Source organism: Pristis pectinata, chromosome 8 (genome assembly GCF_009764475.1).
Source record: "Pristis pectinata isolate sPriPec2 chromosome 8, sPriPec2.1.pri, whole genome shotgun sequence".
NCBI lineage: Eukaryota > Metazoa > Chordata > Chondrichthyes > Rhinopristiformes > Pristidae > Pristis > Pristis pectinata.
In genome coordinates this window covers 81,925,742-81,942,984 of record NC_067412.1, presented here as the reverse complement: position 1 = coordinate 81,942,984, position 17,243 = coordinate 81,925,742, and the positions used below count along the sequence as shown (strand labels likewise).

General features: G+C 39.4%; 1 protein-coding gene across 6 annotated transcripts in view; it reads left to right on the top strand.

Moving 5' to 3' along the window:
• The window catches only part of LOC127573018 (glutamate receptor 3-like), a 239,866-nt gene that overhangs the window by 102,542 nt on the left and 120,081 nt on the right, over positions 1-17,243 (top strand). For all 6 annotated transcript variants that reach the window (XM_052020759.1, XM_052020756.1, XM_052020760.1 and 3 more), the window contains one exon: positions 221-382. In XM_052020759.1, coding sequence (XP_051876719.1) covers positions 221-382 — 162 coding nt within the window. The remainder of the gene's footprint in view (positions 1-220; positions 383-17,243) is intronic.

Genomic DNA, 17,243 nt, shown 5'->3' with positions numbered 1-17,243 from the left:
AAAAGAGCCCAAAGAATACATAGTTTAAAATGAACAGTGTATTTTGTGTGTGTGTGTGTGTGTGTGTGTGTGTGTGTGTGTATGTGTTAGTGACTGTGAGAGAGGTGGTGACTTGAGCATAGATCTGATGAACTTATAAGGAATGTGCAAGAAAATCCGGGTTTTTTCAGTAGTTTGAAGCCTTTAGTTTACTATGGTTTGTCTTGTGTATTCATTGCAGGGCTTCTCTGATCTTGTCCTTGATAAATTTATTGAGACGGGAGTCAATGTAACTGGCTTTCAGCTTGTGAATTACGAAGATCCAATGGTACAAAAATTCATGCAGAGGTGGACAAAGCTAGATCAGAGAGAGTATCCTGGAACAGCTGCTAGCACTTTGAAGGTATGATCTTTAGCTTTTTTAAAAATACTTAACTATCCAGCAATGCAGTGTGTTAAAAATCAGCTAGTGTGGTTTGAATATTTCAAGCCTATTGATGTTTAAAGGGACTGCTTGATAAAATAATTCTGAAAAGATTCTAAGTAAATGCCAGAAATAAAACAGTTTAGAGCAACTTTTATACAACAAAAGTGACAAGAATTTGTATCTTTGTGAATAGCGCCTTAAGCGCAGGAAAAAGTCCCGAGCTTTAATTAAGTTATCACAAAACTTGTTATATGCTCACAAGAACCTTAGCCCCTTCATTGGAAGATTGAAGATAGGCAGTTGTTCTATATGTCAATCATTAGGATGGATAGCGCTGTAGCTCATACTGGAGAGGATACACATCTTTCACTAACATGGTCTCACTGTCATTAACAGTATCAGTCATCTCTCAGTCTCATAATTTCCTGGCTAATCACCAATCAGTTGGGTCACTTGCAGGCTCTCAATCTTCTATTAATCACTTTTGGTGTAGTATATCTGATGTTAGTTATGATCAATGATTCTTATTGTAAGGCTGTCAACCCCTTTAAGGATTATATCATGTGACAAACTGCTCGATGGGTCGTAACAATGTTTGTAGTGACTCTGTGAGAGCCCCTTGAGTAAACGTACACTTTGAACTCTTGTCTCATGCTCTGTGTGTATAAGTCTGTAGAATTTCTAATGGATTTGGTGAGAGTTCAGGAAGGTGCCTCTAGCAAGATGCGCACTAAAGCTGAATTCATATTCTGTTGATACCCTGAAAATATTAGGATATATGTTAAATGTGGTTCTCCATAGTGGACAAAAAGCAAGAGTACAATTATAATGGCTGCTTATGTCAACAGATTGACTCTGCTAGGAAGAGACTGCTTGAAAGATTTGGGGATGATTTAGGAAATTGTATTCAGCATGAATACATCATGACTATGTTTAAACAAGCTTTTAGAATAACATGAAGAAAATTCTAAGATTTATACATGAGTACCAAGGGCACAAAACATGCATATATAAAATAACATGCCAAGCCAGGAAGCTGTGAACCCAGGCCTGTATCCAGTGCTGAACACTCATAGAGAAGAGCTAAGCAAACCTGAATAGCATGGAGTATTGGTAAAAGCAGCACAGATTGATAGGGTGATACCCATAGCAGTGATACCTAAGACTGTCTGCTTCTGCAAACGTTATAAAGTAACCTTTAATAGAGCAATAGTTGAGAAGCAATACTCCCTGCCCACATCTCAACATTTATATGCCAGTTGGCAGGTGCAAAATTCTTCACTAAATAAGATCTGTCCAATGCTTATGCCCAGCTTGCTCATTGTCCAAGGCATTACTTCACAATTAACACACAGGAGGTTGTATTTGTATACCAAGATGCTGTACAGGGTGAAATCATCACCTAAGAATCTTCCAAGCAATAGTGATCAAAAAAGCCCAAAAAAATTGCAGATGCTAGAAATCTGAAATAAAACGAAAAAGTGCTAGAAACACTCAGCAGGTCGGGCAGCATCTGTGGTAAAGGAAACAGTTAACGTTTCAGATCTGAAGAGAGTCTCTGATCTGAAATGTTAATTATGTTTCTCTTTCCACAGATACTCTCTGACCTGAACAATGGATGAGGTACTGGAAGGGATCCAGTATTGACTTTCTAATTGTAACACTGACAGAGAAAGAAAACTGCCTGGTACCTGAAGTTTTTGAAGTTTGTTTTTGTGAAGCTCCATATTATGTTGATACAATGTGCTTTTAGTCAAAAGGAAATCATTTAGATTTGAGAATAAATGAAAACAGTCTACAAAGAAAGTCAGCACAGCCAGGAATCCTAAAAATGTTCTGAGCTCTACTTGTTTTTGGGTATGACCCAATACCGTACTTGATTTTACCATAGTATTGAGACCACTTAACCAGCTACTGAAGTCAGATGACCCAGGGCAACAGGGCAGAGTTCTGCAGAAAGTATATGATCTGTGCAAGAAAAGCCTTGGCAGTGAGTCATTTTTGGTGGATTGCATTACCAACCAAGTCTAAATCTTGTGACGTTTCTGAATATGGATTTAGGACAGCAATTAACCATTCAGGGTTTGTAGCCATGGAAATTTTGTTGTTTTTACATCACACCCACTGACTAAAAGTCTAATAGAGAAGGATATGTGTCACACATATTTGATGCCAATATATATTCAGTGCTATTGTGAAGGGCAACTTGAAATCAGTATTATTCACATTATAGGAAAAGTTTCTGCCAGTTAGTGTGAAGTTGTAGCCACACACAATGCGCTACTAAAGGAACACACAGAGGCAGTGAGTGCTGAACTCAAAAACCCTTTACTGATTCAAAATTAAGCACTTAAATCTCCTATCCCATGGGCCCCTGTGACCCGCAGGGCGGACATGACGTCCGACTGTCCCTGGAGGGTCCGCCCTGAGCGGGTAGTTCCAAACACACTACCACGTGTCTGCGCGCGGCTCCCAATGGCGGTTCGAGTCCCGCGTGTGTGGGCCGCCACAAAGTAGCATAACTGAACATTATTAAGATTGATTGCGTGATAATTGAAGGGTGGGGGTGTCCTCCTGATTATTGGAAGTTGCACAATGGCAAAAATGAAAGATTAAATCAAGAACATTGTATTTGAAAATGTGTTTAAAAATGTAATGCCTGCTTTTAGTAGCATCTCATTGCCAAAACCATTCTAATTTTTGAATTGCTATTAGGTGGAAGTTTACTTATGCTTAAATGTTTCATCTACTCCTCCAAAATCTATAGAATTCTGTCAGTGTTGAAGTCAAGGGGTCATAATTTTGTTAAGCAAATAGCTTGTAATTGTAAGTTGGCTGAATACTTAAAATATGCTGCTTATGATGTCTGCTCACTAAGAACCCAAAAAGTTGCAATTCTAAAAGTATTCAAGTTAACTGACTCCAAATCCTCATTTATAATTTGTATCTTACTCTTATCTTTCTGTTAACAATGCAGTTTATTACATTACATAGTTAGATCAAGAGATAAGATATTTACACAAGGAGAATTTAGTTAAAATTCAACCTTATCGATAACTTAATGTATTTCTTTAACTAAAGGAACAGAGCAGAAATTCAGTCCTTGTCAGTTTCACTAAACTCCCTATATAGTACCATCAGTGCATTGTTAAATGAATTTTGGAGACAAAATAATGTACATTGATGCTACCAACTGCAGATGAATTTCTATACATGTGTTTCCATTGAGTGAATGAGATTAGTATAATTCTCTATTTGTTATCAAAAATCTCTCACTTCTCACTTTTAATTGCTACCTCAAATTGAAATTGATAACTATAAGTCTACTATTGATCAAAACAATTCAGTTGATTCACATTGAATATACTGGTATTGCAAAATATCTACAAATTTTCATTTTCAACTGAGAGATTATTTCAGAATGACTTCTCAATCTGCGCTATCCTCTTGAAGATTGAGCTGCAAAGCGAGTAGCACAAGTAAGCTCTTGCATCTCGAAATTGTAATAAATCTTTCTCCCTTCTCTTGAAAGGCTGAGGTAAATCCCTGTACTTTGCCTTAAGAGGTCATTTTCTCTAAAATGTTCATTGTTGACTGATGGGCTGACAGTTGCCCTATCCCCATAATAGAATAGTTGTTGCTTCTCTGGCATTTGTTGTAGTGAGCTTCTTAGTGAGTTATTTCCTTTGTAGAAGTTCAATACTGATAAGATTATATGGATATTTGCAAAACTAAATTATTTTGCACTGGTGCTCATAAAAACTAACCCAGACTAAAAACCTGGGTTCACAATCATTTGGCATGGGAACACAGGAAAGAAAGGATAGATTGAGACCACTGAGTTTTTTGATTCAGTTCTATGTTATGATTGATCCCAACTTCAATTCTACTTACCTGCCTTTTCTCTATACTGCTTAATCCTCTTATCTATTGGAAATCCATCAGCTTTGGTCATGAAAATTTCTAGACCTAGAATCCACAGCATCTTTGGAGAGAAAGATCCAGATCCATTTTGTATGAAATCTTGTTTTTGCATTGAAGTCTTTTGCCAGATGAAAGTAAGTCGATCAGCATCAAAAGCCTGTAAATCATTGAAATTCCAAAAAAAAAATCATAAATAAATTATGAAATGCCGTCAATTCAATACTGATGTGATTATTTAACAAGTATTGGCTTAAGACTTGTTTAGCACAATGTGGGCCAACAGATAAAATAAACCATCACACAGCTTCTGTTTAGCTTTACTCACCAATATCCCGTGTGTACAGGAAGGTAATTTTATACCAATACTAATAGAAAGTCTTCAAAGATTCTAAGTAGTCTAGATTTTTCCTGCCTTTTACTTTACCTATTTTTATACAGGATTCTAAAGAGAAATGGGACAACCTGGTAGAAGAGCTATATGCTGCAGTCCTAAATCTGATGGAAAACCTTATGGCAGAATTATGACTGCCAGTGTTTTGCCTGCCATAAAGCAGACTTATAAAATCACATGCCGTATTTTTAAGAGACAACAACAATATCTGCAAGTGACTAGGAAATAAGCTAAATATAATGTGAACTTTACAATCTAAACAGTCTAGCCTGATTTTTGTCAATAGGCTGTTTATGCACAAGCCAAAAGTTCTCAATTTTCTCTGCCCATGCTGCACCAAGATTATATTTGGAATATACATTAAATGACAATTGCTTAAATATTTTTTAATTCTCTTTCCATTATTTTTTTCTATTAACTTGAACTCCTTCATTTAAGTAGCACACAAATGTAGTCCCACAAATCTGGACATGCTTAATACTAACTGCAAACTTTCAATATATTTATTTATCTTCTATAGAGATTTCTATTTTATTCTTAAAACCTAAATAAAATAAGTGGGAAAGTCAGATTTGTGAATAGACCATTTTGTTGAAATAAATCTCATTTCCTTGGTAACGCACAAAAAGCTGGAGAAACTGATCAGTTCAGGCAGCATCTATTGGAGGAAAATGGACAGTCGACATTTCAGGTCAAGACCCTTCATCTGAACTGAAAGATAGAGGGAAGAAAGCCAGTATAAAAAGTTGGAGGAAAGAGGTGGAGCAAGAGCTGGCAGGTGATAGGTGGATAGGGGAGAGAAGAGTTGTAATAGCGCCAGAAGCTGGGAGGTCATAGGTGGTAGTGATATCATCTGCAGTATCTTGTGTGTCTTCATTTCCTTTGTACCTAAAATCATCCATGGTTATTCTGTACCTCATAAATGGTTTGTCTCAAACTATATTGTTGTAAAATGGTTCCCAAGATTTTCATTAAATTGTGGCTTATAGTATGAAGGATATGTACTGACTTGAAATACATCATAAAAAGATTATCAACCAGAAACGGGATACTGGGAGTAAAATTGATATCTGCAGCATCAGTGAACAGAACTGCTTATTGAATGAAACTAGCCTGACAGTTTAATTTAAACATTTTGGGGTCTAACTTGGAAAATATTCAAAACTAGGCACAGAGATCATGATTAACCTGCATTTGTTGATTGCATTGCAGACAGCATGCCAATTCCATGGTGTCTGCTTATTAGAATGAGATCTGTGTGCTGCCAGCGGTAACCAGATTGTTGATTAACTGTATGCATCAGCCAGAGTACCAAAATCAGAAATAGCCAGCATCAGTTCAACAAGGCTACCCTTATTAAAGCAAGTCTGCATCTGTTGAAAGGAGAGTCACATTGTGGCTAAAGGTTGTACTGCAATGAAATTGACCAGGGAACAGTGAAGTGCGAGGGGCTAACATGGCTATTCTTGTACCTGTTTTCCTGTGTTCATGTGAATGGCAAAACTTGGGAGAGGGATAGTTCCAAGGTTTTCTGATGCTGCATTGGAGGCCTAGATGGAAGACATGAAAAGTAAGAATCCCTTGAATATGTCGGAGACTTCCCGGTACATACTGAGAAAACAGTCTTCATACAATGTGAACCTGCTGCCCACTCTTAGAAAGAAAACTTGTGCTTCCCTCTATGCCGCTGTATCAGTCTGCTCAGTGTTACGCAACAGTCCGCAAGCACAAGTTGTTGCCACCCATGCCACGATGCTGCAGTCGGCATCCAGGCCCAAAGTTCCTCAATGCCATCACCAATCTCCTCCACTGAGTGCCACCATGATCCCTGCAGCCATTGCAGGAGTACAGTAGAGGAACACTAAAACAGGCAGAGATAATTACTATGGGAATATGCAAGGTTTAATCATTTCCTTTTCTTTGGACACCATTTTCAGATATTTGTGCGAATGACATTACAAAATCAACTGGAATAAAGGCACCATGATTGCTCCTAGGATGCTGGACGTTGACTTCCATGGCATAAGAAAACAATAACTTGAGAAATAGAAGCACGAGTAGGCCATTCGGCCCTTTGTGCCTGTTGAGCCATTCAATAAGATCGTGCTGATCTTGTGCACTAACGCAATATCCCTTGATTCCCTTAATATCCAAAACTCTGTCTATTTCTCTCCTGAACATGTTCAGTAACTGAGCCTCCACATCTCCCTTGTGTACTGAGTTCCAAAGATTCACTACCCTCTGGGTGAAGAAATACCTTTTTATCACTATCCTGTTTGTAGCTAACCTGTTATTCTGAGTGTGACCCTTGGTTCTACACAGCACATCCAGGGGAAACATTTAACCCTATCAACCTGTTAATAATTTTGTACATTTCAGTGAGATCACCTCTCATTCTTCTGAACTCGAGAGTACAGGCTTCATCTGTATAAACTTTTTATCTGAGAAACCCATCATTCCAGAAATCAATCCAGTGAACAGTTGCCACACTCCCTATAATGCAAGTATATCCTTCCTTAGGTGGCAGGACCAGATCTGTACTCCACATTCCAGATGTGGTCTCAGCAGGGCCCAGTATAACTGCAGTAGAATCCTCAGCGAAGGTCACTGTGCTGTTTTTCTTCCTAATTGCATTCTGTATCTGCATGTTAACTTTCAGTGATTCAACTGTCACCCAATCCCTCTCTCCCCATTTAAAAATTGCTTTGCCTTTCTGTTTTTTCTGCAAAAATGGATAACCTCACATTTTTCTACATTATATTCCATCTGTCACGTCTTTGCCCATTCAGTTAGCCCGACTATATCCCTCAGTCTCTCCTTAAAAACCAGATTGACATATAGCTTTATGTCATCAGCAAATGTGGATATATTGCACTTGGTCTCCGCATCCAAATCATTGATAAAGATTATAAACAGCCAGGGTCCCAGCACTAATTCTTATGGCAGCCACAGCCTACCAGCCTGAAAATAACCTGTTTATTCCTTCTCCCTGTTCTCTGTCTGTTTACCAATTCTCAATTCATGCTTGTATATTACCCCTTGTAGCACATGCACTAATTATCTCTCATTTAATCATCTCTTTGTGTGGCTCCTCATCAAAGCCTGTCTGAAATTCTAAATGTACAGCATCTATTGGTTTGTCTTTGTCTATTCTGCTGGCTACAACCTCAGAAAAATTCCAACAAGTCTGTCAAACTTCATTTCCTTTTTGTAAATCATGTTGACTCTGCCCAATCCTGTAATTAATTTCCAAATATCCTGTTATTAATAGATTTTAACATTTTTTTTGCTGCTACTATCAGGGTGATACCGTGGGTGACGAGAGAGGTGGAACGACTAGTTAGGGAGAAGAAGGTAGCATACGTAAGGTATAAGCAGCAAGGTTCAGACAGGGCCCGTGAGGAATGTAGAGTAGCGAAGAAGGAACTTAAGAAAGGGCTGAGGAGAGCTAGAAGGGGACATGAAAAGGCATTGGCTAGTAGGGTTAAGGAAAATCCCAAGGCCTTTTTCACGTATGTGAAGGGTAGGAGGATGGCTAGGGTAAAGGTAGGTCCGATTAAAGACAAAGGTGGGAGAATGTGCCTGAAGGTGGCGGAAGTGGGAGAAGTTCTCAATGAATACTTCTCCTCGGTATTCACCGAGAGGAGGGGTTTTGATGACGCGGAAGGGAGTGCTGGTAAGGGTAATGTTCTTGAGGTTGTAGATATCAAGAGAGAGGATGTGTTGAAGTTGTTAAATAATATCAAGACAGATAGATCTCTGGGGCCTGATGGGATTTTCCCCAGGCTGCTTCGAGAGGCGAGGGAGGAGATTGTTGAACCGCTGGTAAGGATCTTTGAGTCCTCGTTGTCCACGGGGATGGTGCCGGAGGATTGGGGGGTGGCGAATGTTGTCCCCTTGTTCAAAAAAGGTAGTAGGGATAGTCCAGGGAATTACAGACTGGTGAGCCTTACGTCTGTGTGGGTAAGCTGTTAGAAAAGATTCTAAGGGATAGGATCTATGAACACCTGGAGAATCATGGACTGATTAGGGACAGACAACATGGCTTTGTGAAGGGAAGTTCTTGCCTCACAAGCCTGATAGAGTTCTTTGAGGAGGTGACGAGGAAGATTGATGAGGGTAGTGGGGTGGATGTGGTCTATATGGATTTTAGTAAGGCGTTTGATAAGGTTCCTCATGGTAGGCTTCTTCAGAAGGTCAGAGGCTAAGGGATCCAGGGAAGCTTAGCTGTTTGGATTAGGAATTGGCTTGCCTGTAGAAAGCAGAGGGTTGTGGTGAAGGGAGTGCCCTCGGGTTGGAGGGCAGTGACTAGTGGTGTCCCGCAGGGATCGGTTCTGGGACCTCTACTTTTTGTAATGTTTATAGATGACTTAGATGAGGGGGTGGAAGGCTGGGTTAGTAAGTTTGCGGATGACACTAAGATTGGCAGTGTTGTGGATGGTGTGGAGGATTGTCGGAACTTACAGAGGGATATTGATAGGATGCAGAGCTGAGCTGACAAGTGGCAGATGGAGTTCAATCCAGAGAAGTGTGAGGTGGTACACTTTGGAAGGATAAACTCCAGGGCAGAGTACAAGTTAAATGGCAAGGTACTTGGCAGTGTAGAGGAGCAGAGGGTTCTGAGGGTTCATATTCACAGCTCACTGAAAGTTGCCTCACAGGTGGATAGAGCAGTTAAGAAGGCCTATGGGATGTTAGCTTTCATAAATCGTGGGATTGAGTTTAAGAGCCGCGAAGTGATGATGCAGCTTTACAAAACTCTAGTTAGACCACACTTAGAGTACTGTGTTCAGTTCTGGTCGCCGCATTATAGGAAGGATGTGGAGGCGTTGGAGAGGGTGCAGAGGAGATTTACCAGGATACTGCCTGGATTAGAGCGTATGGAATATGAGGAAAGGCTTAAAGTGCTAGGGCTTTATTCACTGGAAAGGAGGAGGATGAGAGGAGACATGATAGAGGTATATAAAATATTGAGAGGAATAGATAGAGTAGACAGCCAGCGCCTCCTTTCCAGGGTACCAATGTTCAAGACGCGAGGGCATGGCTTTAAGGTTATGGGTGGGAGGTTCAGGGGAGATGTCAGGGTGAGGTTTTTCACCCAGAGAGTGGTTGGTGCATGGAATGCACTGCCTGGGGTGGTGATGGAGGCAGATACATTGGACAGGTTCAAGAGTTTGTTGGATAGGCACATGGAGGAATGTGAGAAAGAGGGATATGCGGGAAGAAGGGGTTAGATAGTGTGAGGGTGGCTTGATGGACGGCACAACATGGTGGGCCAAAGGGCCTGTTTTGTGCTGTATGGTTCTATGGTTCTAAGTGACATTACAAATTTCCCTCTTTCTTCACTTTCTCCTTTGTTAAAGGATTATGTTTGCTATCTTACAATCTATGGGAAGTGTTTTGGAATCTATGGAATTTTAGAAGATGACAGAGTGCATCCACTAACTCTTTACCCATCTCCTTTAAAACCCTTGGCCATCCCACAGGCATGTGTGCATACCTGCACTCAAATGTCATTCAGTGTATCCAAAAAAAATGTTAATTACCCCAATTTCTTAAGCAAGTATTGAAGTTGTGAAACTAAATAGCTTTTTTGGCATTGTGTCAAAAACAACACTCACTGTCTTTGCATATCGCCTAGAGATTGAGAGGATAGAATCTCCCTCAGTTCCTGCAGAAGGCAGAATTGAAATGTGCATGCCATTATTCACACACTAGGTATTTGTACAATTCCAGCAAAACTGCAGTACTCTTCACCATTTGCTGGTCTCCAGCAAGAATGTTAGGTATCTCTCTTTGATTAGGGAGTCTCATTGACCTTCGATGCACAACAGTGCAGTCAACTAAGATATTTCAAATCACCATGACTCCAGCCTGGAAGGCACTCAACATGTCACAGCTGTCATTATCTTGCCAACCATAGACCTTGTGGTTGCTGCCCTGCTCTGAGATTAATGGTACAGCCTGCATATTTCAATGATTTGAGATCTCCATAGTTGGAGGTTAATTTCTGATGCAGTGGTCCTCTTTGTGGTTCAGGTAGGAGATTTGTTGCTTGAGCAAAGTATCCTGCTCTGCTTGCTCTTTCTTATTTTTTTTCCAGCCATGCATTCTACCAATACACCCATTCCTAGAAGCAAGTGGTTTATACAGGAGCCTTGAAGGTACCAAAGTCCTTCAGCATCGAGCAAACCAATATGTAGACATGTGCAATTTAATAAAACTATGGATTTTTCAAACACTTATGGAACATACCAACTGCCAAAAGAAGTCAATGGGTATCTGTTTTTAACTAGTTGAGGACATTTAGTAGCACTAGAAAAATTAAGGCAGAGTAAATATGGCTTAGTGAAAAGGAAATCATCTTTGACCAACATACTAGAGTCCTTAAAAGAAGGTGCATGTGCTGTGGATAAAGGAGACCAGGTGGATGTATTTAGATTTGCAGAAGAGATTTGAAAAGGTGCTGCATCACATTATTGTGGGAAAATAAAAGCTCTGTGGTGTAAGAGATAACATATTGCCATAGATGGAAAGTTGGCTGGCTAACAGGGAGCAGAGATAAATTGGATCTTTTTCTAGTTGGCAGGATATAACATGTGATGTGCCAACAGAAATTGGTGCTGGGACCAGAGCAAATTTAGCAAACATTGTAAAGATGTGCTGACTTAAAGGTGGGTAGGAAAGTAAAATAGTGAAAAGGTAAAGAGGCTACAAAGGGATGTAGGTGGGTTAAGTCTCTGTTTGTATCAGGACTGGCCAGTTCTGCGGTAGTTCATCCATCTGCAATATTAACTCAGTTTGCCTTATTCCACTTTACACTGCCTGATCTTCTGAGCATTTCCTGCAGCTCACACCTGCATTTGACAGTTTTTACATATCTCTATCTTTATCTCTTTCTCTCTCTCATTAATCTATCAACAAGATGGCTTCATCAGCAACTTAGTACCAAGTCAACCCTAGCCCCACCCTGTCATAGATTTTTCTCTTTGTCCTATCTATCCCATCCCCACCATCTCTTCAACTTAAACCAACTTGCTTTCCATCTTTCCCAGTTCTGGCAACAGGTCCTGAAATATTAACTCTGCTTCTCTTTCCACAGATGCTTCCTGACCTGCTGAATGTTTCCAGCATCCTCTGCATTTGTTTCATATTTCCAGCCTTTGCATTTTCTTGATTTTTCCCTCCTATATATCTACCTCTTACTCTATTAGCCTCGACTTTCCAGACATTGATAATCTCAACAAATTTTCTCTTGTCTTCAAATAATGTGTCCATAGTTTATTATTTTCTCACCATAATCTGCTTTATCATTTTATTGTTTTCCTGTGCACACTTGAAAGACTTTCTCAATAATTGTTCTTCTTGTGCAATTGATTTTCTGGCATACGTCATCAGCAGTCTAACTCAAGCACCACCCATCTTCTTATTTCAATGGTCAAGGTTCAGTTTTCAGATCTGGTGCCAGCAGATATTAAATCATCCAGCCTTTAGCATTTGATTTATTCCATAATTGAAGAAACTCCATCAAGTCATGAAGTAGATGAAAAATAATGGAAGTGTGGGTAAACCTCAAGCTTCATAGATTTCTCATGACCAAAATTATGGCACAACAAATAATGCATTAGTTTTCATTGGTAACAGCATACGGTCAATGAGATCACATTGTTTAAAAGATCTGATTGCTGGTGCAAATATTAAATAATTTGACTTGTCATTTCTTTTATCCCCAATAACCTCCCATCTCCCACTATTTTTCAAAACATATAATCCACAAATATTTGTCTTATTTCATCTCATTCTGTGGATTAAATAAAAGAATCCACAAATGGAAATTATGTACATTTACACAGGAGTGGGTTCTGTGAGCAAAATAGCTTTTTCTTGACAGAAACTTAAGTATATCAGGGCTAAAAAGCACAATAGAATCAATAAGAAGGGTACCACACATCCCACATAACACAAATTAAATTAACAGCTGTTTGGCCACAGTTTCTATCTGACCCTATTTTGTTTTAAGTTCAGCTATTCAATTGCAGGTACATTTTAATAACTATGAATTAAAAAACAGTATTTTTCAAACTAATCCTAATCTGTTTCAGATCAAACAGCATTTATACGGTCATAAAGTGTTAGCTTGTTTTGATACAAAGCTCCAGAGACCACCGGGGATCTATGTTAAAGCTAGTTTATTACCTACAGAATAATCCATATGCAAACATATTATCTCGTATCAATTATGACAGTCAATCACTCAGTTCCACATAGCAATGTTACAGCCAGACTGTGTGTGAGATTTTAGCAGTTACAGGAGTGCAGCAATTGCACCTAAACTCCATGGTCAACAGTTTATAGGGATTAATCTTTATTTTACAATCTGGTCAGACATGTGGTGTGATTGTAGAATTCGTCCATTACTCTAGACCGAAACAATTTCTCCAGCTGATGTTAAACAAGCTTCATATGAGGTGTCACGAACCAGCAACAAAAGAAACACACTGAGCATGATCTTAACCTACAAGAAAGCATAGTATTTCCACACAAATAAATGGTACAGGCTAAATTTCCTGATTTATGCTACCCTGCAGAGCACTGATGTATTATAGCGCTCTTGGTCCTGGAGTCCAAACATGTACAAGCATAGTTATGCTCTCCCATAATCTGTATTCACTCAGGATGAACCTGGCCTGAACCCCTTGCTGCTGCTGCTGCTCCTGAAACAAAGCAATGATCTTATCACCATGCAGCTTTGAGGTGGAGTGAGCCACTGAAGTAGTGTGTAGTAGCTACCTGTGAGGGCTGGTGTTGGGCAGATCATGTGTTTAAGGTAGTCTTAAAATATGTATTTTTTTTCTAAAGGAAGGGAAGGCTGGTTTATTCACCTCGAGACTGAAGGGACAACTTAGCAGTTGTCATTGACAGCATCCATGCTAATAGCAACTTGACTACAAATGGTGTGCAGTGCTAGTGATTAGTCACTGTACAGTAACAAAACTATTGAACAGTAAAAACAAAACTGTTGAATTATGGCAAGAAACTTTAAGATTTCAACCTGTTCTCATTGTAAAAAAGCAGTGGTTCTTTTATGCATGGACATCTGATCTCTATTCAGACAAGTTGAGACAGGTTCTGGAGATCTAGCACCAGCTTGTATCTAAATTTCCCAGCTGACTGATAGAAATTGTATACTGCTCTTGCACATTCTTTTCAAAGAAGTCAAAATTCCACACTTATCCAAATGCTCAGCCTTAATCCCTATTAGCTATCATAATAGTTTGTTCCTGTAAGGAGAATGTTGTCTATATTTGTATATTAAAGATATTTCACAATGAATGATCTGAACAGTAAAAAGTGCAATTGCATTAACTTGTTAAGCTGCCTACAATATCACCACTCATTCAAGAGTTTAAGCTGCCTACAATACAACTAGTCATTCAAGAGATTGTTGCTTGTTTCTGGCTTTTGCATTTGAATGGATGAAATGGCACGCTGTAAATCAGAAGGCAGGGCGGCCAAAAGGAACTGTCAGCAGATGCCTATATTACAAAATGTAGTTCCACAATTTCTACATACATAAAGAAAATCACCAGCTTAGAAAACTAGATTATGTATATGTGCCTAGCACTGATGTCCTCCCACAATTGTGCAGAAACTCAAGTTTGGTTGAAAGCAAGCACAGTAACTTAAAAGCAAGTGAAAAAGCCATTTCTTTATTAAGGAATTATTGAATGTTGAATTGCCAGATGAGAATATTTCCTTTGTTTACTCAGTGCAATACTCATTGCTTTTAGCATTGCAGTGTTACTAATTGATAAGGCCTGCCATCTCCTTTGCACTTGGAAATCAACAAAGGCACTAAGAACCTACTCACCAGGCATGCACCAGGCTCATTAAAGCTTCATGAAAAATATATTATTGTGATCTTTAAACCACAATTCGGCCTCAGTGGCTGTGCAATGCTGTTGGAGCTCAACATACATACTAGACAAGTAATGGATAGTTGACCTAATGGTCTTAAAGAAGAGTCCTGACTTAGAGAGGAATCTTTTGAATAGTACATCATTTAGCAATGCATTTGCCCAGCAATTTTGTAACTTTGGAAAATGTCCAAACCCAAAATAAAGACACACAAGCATAGACTAAAGTGGAGAAACAGACAGAATGAGTGATAATCAATCTAGCTCAGGGTGAGAGGTGAAAATCTGTTATTTTGAAGAATAAAATCCAGACATTTCAACCCTTGGGATCCTGTTCTTTAATTAAGTTCCTAGACTTTGGTACTCTTCAAATAGATCTGTTTACTGACTCTTTCCTTTATTAGTGATCCTAACATGGCTCCCAATGATTGTGTCCTACCCCTTCCTTGGCAATTTCCCTTAGTGCTGGTTTGAAGTCTACCTCACCCTGAAAGGTAGACGATGTAAAATTTGGGGCTTTCTATCCTGATTACAAAGGATATCTGCAGCCCACATAATTATTGAATCCATTACATCTATCAATTTAAACATCTCCTCCAACTGTCTACTTCAGACATTCTTCTGCTCCAGAATCCTATCCTCAACGTTATTCTGTCAGTGTTATACTTGTCCTTGTCCTTCCAGATAGAAAGTACATTGTCCTTGTTGGAAAGAACCATTTCAAGTAGATTCTTGTTCTGTACCTTAGGTTCTTGTTGTTCTGTATCAGACAGGCTACCCCATTTTTGGTCATACACTTCCCCAGGTAGTGCAGTGAAGATCTGGACCAAGCTGTTGAGTTACTCCTTTCCTCTCTGATACATCAGAATATTACTAACTTATGGTACATTTCATTCAGTCTGAGCCAGAAAGATAAAAAGCAATGACTTCTACTGTAGACTTGTTCATTTGAGATAATCTTGCTGTCCACAAATTCTGATAAACCACACTATGAAGTAGCAACCTACTTTGCTATATTTTGGTCTATATTGGTCCAGATCTTCCGACTAACATAGAACATTACAGCCCACAATGTTGTGCCGACATTTTATCCTGCTCTAAGATCTATCTAACCCTTCCCTCCCACATAGCCCTCCCCCATTTCTCTATCATTCATGTGTCTATCTAAGAGTCTAAGTGTCTATCTAACAGTTGGGCAGATCTCCTGGGATTCCCAGCTTTTACAAAAGAAACTCAGTGAACGTTTGGGACTCATCAGTGAAGGCAGATATAAGTGATCATGTAGTCCAGCTTGGAAGCACTAATTTCCATGGCTTTCCTAACACTTGTAATCTTCCCATTGAGCCTGTGCACAGGAGACCCATTGATTTATATTTTTTAAGAAATTATGCAGAAGGAAGGGTAAATGGAAGGTAATATTCTTATTCTGTTAATTACATTGATTTAAAACATTTAATTATGTTTAATTGCTTCTTAATGTTTTAATGCTTTCATCATTTTAAACATTTATAATAGAAACCTAACAATTAAAATATAGACTATTTTCGAATGTTTGTGAATGTCCAACATATACAGACATTGAATTTCTTGGACAGCAATTAACCTGGAGACAAGATTTAACATTAAGATATCTTAATTAGTCACATATACATCAAAACACACAGTGAAATTCATCTTTTGCGTAGAGTTTTCCAGGGGCAGCCCGCAAGTGTCGCCACGCTTCCGGCGCCAACATAGCATGCCCACAACTGCTAACCAGTACATCTTTGAAACGTTGAAGGAAACTGGAGCACCCAGAGGAAACCCACGCAGATACGGGGAGAACGTACAAACTCCTTACAGACAGTGGCCAGAATTGAACCTGGGTTGCTGGCGCTGTAATAGCGTGACGCTAACTAGCTCTCAAAGAAGTTCAGGGGTGCTTTTGGCCACTTTCATTCAGCAGGGCCCTGTGCTGTGCTGGGAGCTGGCTTCCTGTAAGTTTGCACCTGGGATCCATTCCAGAAAGAGTGAGTTTCAAGAGCAGGTGACTGGTGAGCAAATGGTGGCTTCACCAGTCAGCAGAGGATCCAGGCTACTATTTATATCTACTTAGTCTGTTATAGCTTTTTAGAAACATTAATTTACACAAAACTTTACACTACAGACTGGAGAACATTTTCTATACTTTATGCCTCAAATGTAAACCACTCAAGTACTTAAGGCAAATGCTGCCCATCCTTCTCCTCTGCCTCCAGTTCCAACCCTCACCAAGTTCTCAACTTTATGATATATTCCTTCAATGACAGCCCTGTGTGGTCATGCTACATTCGGCTTACAAGATCTCCCTAATCTTCCTGCTCACAGTACCTATTCCTAAATAGCCAATCAATTGTCATTCACCTCTGAGAGGCAAATTCTGTTAACTATTGACAATGCTGCAATTACTTTTACCATTTTTATTGTTCTATGTCAAATTCTAAGTAGAACATAGAACAATTACAGCACAATTCAGGCCCTTCGTCCCACAAAGCTGTGCTGAACATGTCCCTACCCTAGAAATTACTAGGCTTACCTATAGCCCTCTATTTTACTCAGCTCCATATACCTATCTAACAGTCTCTTG